This window comes from Echinops telfairi, unplaced genomic scaffold (assembly GCF_000313985.2).
Source record: "Echinops telfairi isolate 266 unplaced genomic scaffold, ASM31398v2 ScPeMD7_9;HRSCAF=40, whole genome shotgun sequence".
Taxonomy (NCBI): domain Eukaryota; kingdom Metazoa; phylum Chordata; class Mammalia; order Afrosoricida; family Tenrecidae; genus Echinops; species Echinops telfairi.
Window position 1 is genome coordinate 57,987,598 of NW_022103906.1, and position 8,684 is coordinate 57,996,281.

At 47.7% G+C, this 8,684-nt stretch overlaps 1 protein-coding gene across 2 annotated transcripts in view; it reads left to right on the forward strand.

The window, feature by feature from the left end:
• Positions 1–8,684, forward strand: part of ACSL1 (acyl-CoA synthetase long chain family member 1) — a 43,980-nt gene that overhangs the window by 22,022 nt on the left and 13,274 nt on the right. Inside the window, exons 5-12 of one of the 2 annotated variants that reach the window (XM_004696141.3) lie at positions 506–605; positions 825–1,003; positions 2,642–2,674; positions 3,238–3,289; positions 3,774–3,847; positions 6,127–6,204; positions 7,318–7,452; positions 8,419–8,553. In XM_004696141.3, the coding sequence (XP_004696198.1) occupies positions 506–605; positions 825–1,003; positions 2,642–2,674; positions 3,238–3,289; positions 3,774–3,847; positions 6,127–6,204; positions 7,318–7,452; positions 8,419–8,553 (786 nt within the window). Of the gene's footprint in view, positions 1–505; positions 606–824; positions 1,004–2,641; positions 2,675–3,237; positions 3,290–3,773; positions 3,848–6,126; positions 6,205–6,275; positions 6,354–7,317; positions 7,453–8,418; positions 8,554–8,684 lie in introns of both variants that reach the window. The other variant, XM_004696142.3, reaches the window with a different exon arrangement.

Below are 8,684 nucleotides of genomic sequence, written 5' to 3' on the forward strand. Positions count from 1 at the left end.
ATGACCATTGTTTTGCCTGAAAAATTCAGTGGCATTGTATCACCTGTGGGCCTGAGCCAGCAGTCTTCTTCCAACCTCTCCTGCCTCATCTCTCCCCACTTCCCAGCTGGAATGTCAGGCAAATCAGACTGCCCCCTGACCCTCCTCCCTCTCCGGGAAAGAGTAGCCCCCACGGAGATCTCGCTACGTTTCTCTCCAAAGAGAAGTCCAAACCCTGCTTCTCTTGCAAAGCCTTCTGCTGCCACTGAGACCCTTAACGGGCACTTCCCTTCTGAGTGAGCTACTGTCTTGTCTGATTATCGTTCCCATACTTGCAAGTTCTTTTTAAGAAGGGGAGGAGGGTTTTGTGCTCACTGTGCATCACCCTTGGGGCCCTGCCACGGGCAGTCGTGACACAGATGTGTATTTGTCCGTCCCACATGCCTGCCCTTCGCGTCGCTCTCAAGTCCTCCGTGGAGGCCTCGTGTGGTAAGCCTGTGCCCTCTCTCCCCGGCCTGTTTTTCAGTGGGTGATTATCGAGCAGGGATGCTTTGCTTTTTCCATGGTGATCGTTCCACTCTACGACACCCTCGGAGCTGATGCGATCACATACATAATCAACAAAGGTATGCCTGTGCACAACAACCGAGCTGGGGGTTCGATCCGGTGACCGGACGTTTGCCGATGTGTGATTTGACACAGGGCTTTTCAGAAACTCAAATGCCCGTCTCCCAGTCTTCTGGTCGGAGGATGTAGTACTGAGAATAATTACATGCCTGATATTTGCTGAGCCGAGCTTTCCATATCCCAGTACCATCTTCCTCGTTGTATCTCCTCTTTTCCAGCTGAGCTCTCCCTGATTTTTGTTGACAAGGCAGAGAAGGCCAAACTCTTACTGGATGGTGTAGAGAATAAGTCAATACCAGGCCTTAAATTCATCGTTGTCATGGACTGCTTCAGCAGTGATCTGACGGAACGAGGCAAGAAGAGCGGGGTGGAAATCATCAGCATGCAGGCATTGCAGGTGAGTCCATCGGCCCTGCCCACATACAGCTTTGAAAGGGTTGTGTGCAGCCATTTGGGTTCAAATATGGCCAATTGTGGCCGGTCGTCTTAGCGACCCTTGCTCTTTTTTGCAAAGACAGATTCCATAGGCCCATGTATCAGCACAGCCCATACTACAGAAAGCACTCTCATAAAGTGAGCTCAGTGCTCCCTTGTATGTTTTAAAACACTGGACAGCACTGCTATATAAGTGCTGGCAGGTGCATTTCAGACTCAGATGGGTAGACATTATGTCCTCTTCGGACTCCATGATGGCCTTCCACTTCCTGATTTGTCTGTAAAGCAGACGCAGATGTAGAAATCAGCCCCGTTGTTCTCTTCCTGCATTTCTTGGGTCTAAGTCCTGGTGGGCTTCAGATTTTTCTGTTTTCATATTAGATCTCTCAAGGTTCACGTTAGTCATAACCGATCCCGGGAAGTGCGTGTGGTCCACACTTGAATTGACCGTTTGATGGCAGGTCATGTAAGAGGTTGATTCCCCTGGTTGGAGTGTGGTTGCAGCTCAGTCCAAGGAAGTTGGGAAGGATCGTTCTTTGTACCCACCATGGAGCCTAAAAGGCTAACCCGAGGATGGGTATTCATGGAGCACGTCATTTTCTTCCTTTGAAATTGTTTTTAAAATGTGTTTTCGTTTTCCTGCTTCAACAGAGAGTTTCAGGCTACAAGTAAAGGTTTATATAACTGCATTATTTCCTGGGGGCTCTGGGAGTCAGTCACAGGGAAACTGCTATCTGTTCTACTGAACCAGCTCCCCTGCCCATACCACAAAATGTGACTCCACAGGAGCAAACGGGTACTTGACATTCATTTGAGTTAATAGCTGGTTGTATACCATTGAAAACATATATATATATGTATGTGTATATATATATATATATATATATACACACATATATATATAATCTGTTTGGACAGAATATAATCTCCTTTTCTCCTTCTTCCTTCCCCTCTCCTTGTCTTAAGACACAAACAGAAGGTTTTATGCGGGTGGGGGAAAGTTATTTTTGACCGCTAAATAATAGAGAAGTAATTTTAAGATAAGATGTCATATGAATTTATGATTAAAGAGCAGAATGTAAGTTTATATTAATGCTGTATTTCTAAAGGAAATTGGTGTACATTTTTTTCTGCTTAATATAACTGCATGTACATTTTGAACAAATGAGTAGAACTTTAGCTTCTGATAGATTATGTTGATTTCATTTTATTTGGATATTAAAGTTCCTGTTTCTAGCCAATGGCTCTGACTCTTTGGTAATAGTTCAAAGTAGGGCGTAGAAGACTCTCGTAGGACATGAGAGTGGAGATAAGGAATGCATCTTTGAAGATGTGGTTTTACCGTCTTTTGAATAAGTTCTCTTTCAAAGATAAGTCCTTGGGCTGCGTGCATGGTTTTGTGGAAAAGGGAAGACGTCTAGGAAGGGAGTTTTGATCGGTTAAAACTGCCGTAGTTTGGTTAACTTTGAAGGTTACCCTTTGGATTGGCTGTGAGTGAGCCGCACGGTAAAGTCAGCTTTAAGTGACTTGATGTGACTTTGCTCTCTACATCTAGAAAACAATTCCATCTAAGATTACTTTTTTTCCTTCTTTTCCTAAGAACCTGGGGAAAGCCAACAGAAGGAAGCCCAAGGTAAGTACCTCGTGCCAGACCCTGTCACAACCCTGTGAGGGTCTCGGTGTCTGTTCACTGGGAGTAGAAATCCTGGATGATGCTCTGAGGCTCCGGTTCTTCCGGCGGTGAGAACAGTGAAGCGCTCGCTTTATTGCTACCCAGAAGGTTGGTGGTCTGAACCCACTCAGAGGCCCATGGGAAGCCAGGCCTAATGTTCTGCTTCCCAAAGCTGACAGCCTTGACCCCTATAAAACCAAACCAAACTCAGGGCCATCAAGTCCAGGCTGGCTCATGGCGACCCTGTGGGCCAGAGTAGCACTGCCCGCTGTGTGCGTTTCTGAGACTGTAACTCTTTGGGGGAGTAGGAAGCCCTGTCTTTCTCCCTTGGAGGGGTTGGTGATTTCTAACTGCTGACCTTGCAGTTAACAGCCCAACTCAGAAGCACCACGCCCCCGGGCTCCCTTTTAAACCCTACGGAGCAGTGCTCCTAGGCACGGGAGGGGCCACCGCATCAGAGTTGCCTTGACCTCACAAGCAACACTAACTTGATGACTTACGGGCTTTTCCTTTATTTTGTGTAGCCTCCAGCACCTGAAGATCTCGCAGTAATTTGTTTCACAAGTGGGACTACAGGTATGTTTGGAAATGAGATCGCTTCTCCGTGGCTTCTGGAAGTTTGGACTCCCACCCCTTTTTGGGGGACCACTTATGAGCAACCTCTAGATGGACTGGAAGTAATCCAAGTGGGGTCTCCTTGTTAGTGGCGGACTTGCTCAGACACTGCTGGGCTTTCCCTCAGACACGTGCTGAATGCAGCCGGTTTCCTGGGCCAACTGTGCCAGTCACATTCCTGGGCGTTCTGCTCTCCTTGCTGCAGACCGCCTCTAAAACTTGCCCAGGTTCCTAGCGATGACTTCTGATAATGAGGTGCTTTTAAAGGGATTTCTGGTTGCTCTGTAAATCTAAGGTTACTCAACAATTGGCTTTCACAGGGGTACCCAACCCCAGAGGCACTTGAGATGGTAATCATCCAGCGTACCTGAGCCTCCTCGCTGACTAGAATCCTTGCAGAGAGGCATCGACTCTAACTTTGTTCTGCTTCGTGTGTGTTCTGCAGGCAACCCCAAAGGAGCCCTGATCACCCACCGAAATATAGTGAGCGATTGCTCAGCTTTTGTGAAAATGACAGAGGTAACCTTTGGGGGCATTGCCATCTTTGTTCATGCTCATTGGGTGGCCTTAGGCCTTAAGAAGGAAGGGGTAAGGAGACTAGCTAGAAATGTATCTAGGGAACAACCCCTGCGAGTTTGGCATCCCCGGGCGGTGCAGTTGTGTAGGTCCACACTATATTTGGAATCCTACCTGACATAGCTGTCTGGTCCTTGAAGATCCCCTCCCCCCCCTCTCAAATGATATTCATTGTGATCCTGATCGCCAACCCTTGCCTGAGTCCATTAAGGTGGATGGAAAAAATTTGCTGTCGTTTTAGAAGGGGAAACTTGATTTGGCCCCTGCCCTGTACACATTCCCAGGAAAAGGCAGAGGACAAAATCTGCAATGTTATTGACTCTTCCAGGGTTGGGGAAATGATATTCAGTTGATAATGAAGTGTGGGCTGTTGCTGAGGGGGATTTTAGTTTGTTTTGTTGGTTTGTGTTTTTTTCCCCCCCGAATGATTAGTTACTTGGTCCATTTGCCTTCCATTTTGAGATGGGCTGCAGCCTAGAACTGTAATTACTTTTTTGTCATCTTAAAGTTTTCTAGCTAAAGATACAAGTCAGACTTGCCCTTTAGGAAGGTTCTGATTTTACCGTTGAGGGTTCCATGCCTTTCCGCCATGCCCTTTCCACGTGTTCCCTAGTTTTCTCCTTCCGTCTCTGGACGCAGGCTGGGGCCGTCCTCACAGCAGGAGCCTGGGCTTCATGGTGCTGGGGAACGGAGGCCTTAGGTGGCTGCAGAATAAGGGCTCTCACCCCTTCTTAACTCCACGCACACGCTCCTGCTTCCACATGCCTTTTGTGCTTTTTAACTGGAGATCAACATTTCGTGCCCTACCAAAGTGAGGTTTTCATTTCCTACTTTCCCTTCAAAGAAAACGTAAAAGGCATTGGTGGCTCCCCGAGCAAGTGATTACGAGCTTTGATAACAGCAACACCGAGAGCCGGTCATCGTATCAAAGGGCAGTCTCAACGTTGTAAAACTGCTGTTCATGCTAAATGGTTATTATTTGTCATACTAAACCAGAAAATGAAGTCGGTGGCTCTTTGTATGGTGATCCAAAGAATTCGTTTGGCTACAGGTCCACTTGAATAAAATGGAAGTGAGAATGTCATGTAACCTCCAGTGCTTGCTCACATGCTTAAGCCTGACCCAGCTGTAAGGATCGGGAAGGCAGCGCTCCGAAGTGGACCCATCACCCACTAGGCAGCTTGACAGCCCCTCCCCCTCACTTCCCAGGTGATGTAGCAGCAGCTGCTGTGGGCAGCCTCCCATTGGGCCACAGTTCTCTGTAAAGAACACGAGAATGCCCTCCACTGCAAAGACTCAGTCATCACTGAGTTTGCATAACTCAGTGAAGCCCATTTGGAGCCCTGGGATGAAAACGTGATGTGCAGACTTAGACTGGAAACGGGCCCATCGTGGTCAGCATTGTAGACGAGGACAAACCTGAGCTTGAAGGAAGCCGATTGGAGCATTTTTCAGGGAGTTGAGGTGGGCACGATGGGGGCAGCAGTGGTTCAGTGGGGGACGTTTCGCCTTCTCTGAGAGACCCATGTTTGGGACTTGCTGCTGCTCCCAGGCAGCTACCGCCTTTCTCCCAGGGGAGGCTCCCACGGTGCTATGGTGCTGAGCAGGGGTCATTGGTGCCTCCTGACTAAAACGGACCAGGGAGAAAGAGCTGGTGATCTGCTCCAAACATGAGCCCCTGAACCTTTACAGCAGCTCAGCAGCATAGAGCAGCAGCCGCAGCAGCAAAGTAGGGCTCCGAGGTGAAAATGTTGATCGAACTGCAATCCTCCCGGTGCATATCTACTCTCCATGGAGCATGTTGGATATCCAACTGCTCTCGTCTCCTTTTCCTCTTCCCTCTGCTGTTGTATATTGAAATATAGCTTATATTTCATAACCCCAAGATGGAATTGAGCATGTGGGGCGAGCGGGTCTGAGGAATCGGAAATTGGAAGCGGGTTACAGCACATAATCCCCAACATCTCACTTGGAGCAAAAAATGTCCTGATTTTGACTAAATTCGTGATTGGATTTACTTTGTCATTCGGAACGACCTCAGATTTCACCCTATCTGAGAAACTAAATTATGGCATTTCATCTCAGTCTTGACTGAGAAGTAACTGCAGCTCATGAGCAAAGTTAAGCTCTCCTTTAAGTTGGGGGATTATGTGTCTTGAAATAAATGGGGGAAATTGCTGGATGTTAATCCTTGTCTGCCTTGCCGGTGTCTTTCCTTTCAGAACATAGTCAATCCTTGCCCAGACGATACTTTGATTTCTTTCTTGCCCCTGGCCCATATGTTTGAAAAAGTGGTTGAGGTAGGCATTGTGTTTTGTTACCTGTTCCTTGCTTGTTTGTTTGTGTTGTGCTAAGTGGTTATGTTTTCCAGACAGCACTTACCTTGAATGCCAGTGACACACACATTTCATTCTTACCACTCGCACACATGTATGAGCAACTCATGCAGGTAAGTGTCTTGCGTTCACTGTCATCCCCATTGGGTGATTTCTGACTTAGCCCCAGTTTAGAGATTGTGCGGATTATTTCACAGAATGTAAACCCTCCCTTCCCTCCGGTCCTGGGCTCTAGAATCTTAATCACTCGTTTTAAAATTTGGAAGTTTTAGAAAGAGAAATGGCAGTGTTTTCAGACTAGATCTGCAAATGTATCATATAGAAAGAATTCTTATGTCTCGATAAAATAATAATAATTATAACCCAATGAAGAAATGGGCCAAGAATCGGAATAAACATTGTTCCAAAGAAGATACAGAAATGGCTAAAACACGCATGAAGAGATGTGCAGCCTCCTCACCAACACTGATGGTCATCGCTTCCTTGTTGAGCTGGCTGTCTGGGGGAGTGAGGCGAGAGTTCATTGTACTTTGACAAGGCACTGGTATGAGATGGCCTGCTGTCGCTCCTGCACACTCAGCCGCCTTTCAGAAAATTTGAGCCAAATTCTGGTAAAAGAAGATGAGACCTTAATAAGCTTTAGTCAGCAAATAGTTAGGTTTTATTTTGACAAGGAGTTAGGCTTCAAATTTCAGGAAGGCTCAAAATATCTAGACTATATAGTACCCCGTCAGTCACCCCAAAGACAGCCATCATGAAGCTCAAGTAGCGGATGCTCTATCATCTCTCTGGAGACAACGTGGGGTGTGCCAGTTTCGTATTCACCCGTTTATCTCCCCGAGGATCAAGAGAGACTTCAACTTCCATGTTGTCCCCTGACACAAGAATGACAACAGAAGAAAGAAAGTGATCTATACTTAGTAACTTATTTTCTGGAAACTTTTCTAAGATAGTAAAAGCACAGTCTTGTGTGTAACGTACGTTGTTGGTATGTGACATAGGTGGCTCATGTAGGATAATGTGTCACACCGCCGCAGGGGCAATGACACGTGTTGCTGTTTCTCTGTACCTCTGCAGTGTGTCATGCTGTGTCACGGAGCTAAAATAGGATTTTTCCAAGGAGATATCAGATTGCTGATGGATGACCTTAAGGCACTTCAACCCACTATCTTCCCAGTGGTTCCCAGGCTGCTGAACCGGATGTTTGACCGAGTAATTGCCGGGGCGGGTGGGGTTGGGGGGTGGCACGCAGTATGTGTGGGACAGAGCTCTGGACTTTGAGTCAGACGCTTGAGTTGGAATTGGGAATTGAACTGTGTGAGGTGGACAGTGCTCTTGATCTCATAGAGCCAGCGCTCCCTCGTCTGTAAGAATCCATCTGCCTCACAAGGGTTATTGGTAAGGATTACCTGAGAGAAAACACATGAACTCTCTTGGGAACTGACAGGCACAATGCAGGTGTGAGGCGGGCAGTCCTTTTGGTTTTATAGGGGATCACTGAGCCCGTTTTCTCATCTACGAAAGTGACGGTTACCTTCTTCCCCCTGATGCATAGATAAAAGGTTGTTCACAGACTCCCTTGAAAGTAATACTACGCAATGGTTTCGTTAATTTAATGCTCCATGCACACGCCAGATGGCACAGTAAAACCTGCAAAAGCCGGAACCTTTGTAAGATGGAAGCCTGTGAGAGAAGCAAAACATAACTCAGTTATGTTCTGCTTGTGGCACTAGAAGAGCCCCAAGAATGCATCCCATCACAGGCAGAAAATCTGAGAGCCTCCGAGAAGCCAAGCCATCCTGGCCAGTGTCTGCCCTCATGGGTTTCACTGGGCTCAGGGCCACCTCGAGTGTCCCCGGGAGAGAGTCCCAAGTTGCCATGCTTGGCTGCCGACTGGAGCTTAGAGGCTCAGCCCCAGCTGGAAGGGCCACAGAAGAAAGACCTGGAGACCTGCTTCTAAAGAAACAGCCCTGTGTGACCGTAGGGAGCACAGGTCCCCTCCGACACGCGGGTGGTTGTGAGACAGTCCAGGCGGGAGGGACAGACGGCCACTGTTGTCAGCCGTTACGCCAGGGCCACCCTGCAGGAGCAGCCTGCAGAATGCGCGTGGGGTGCTCTTCATTTGGAGGCAGAGCTTTCAGGCCTCTCTGAGAATCTCCCCATCTCTTGGCCCATTAGATTTTTGGACAAGCGAACACTGCGGTAAAGCGCTGGCTGTTGGACTTTGCTTACAAGCGAAAAGAAGCAGAGCTTCGCAGTGGCGTCATTAGAAACAACAGCCTGTGGGATAAGCTCATCTTCCACAAGATACAGGTAACCATGCAACTCATGGGCGTGCAACTCGTGCTTCTGAAGTCAAACCTGGAGAGTCTCACCCTTGAGAGATTTCTATGAGAGAGAGAGAGAAAGTGTGTGTGTGTGTGTGTGTGTGTGTGTGTGTGTGT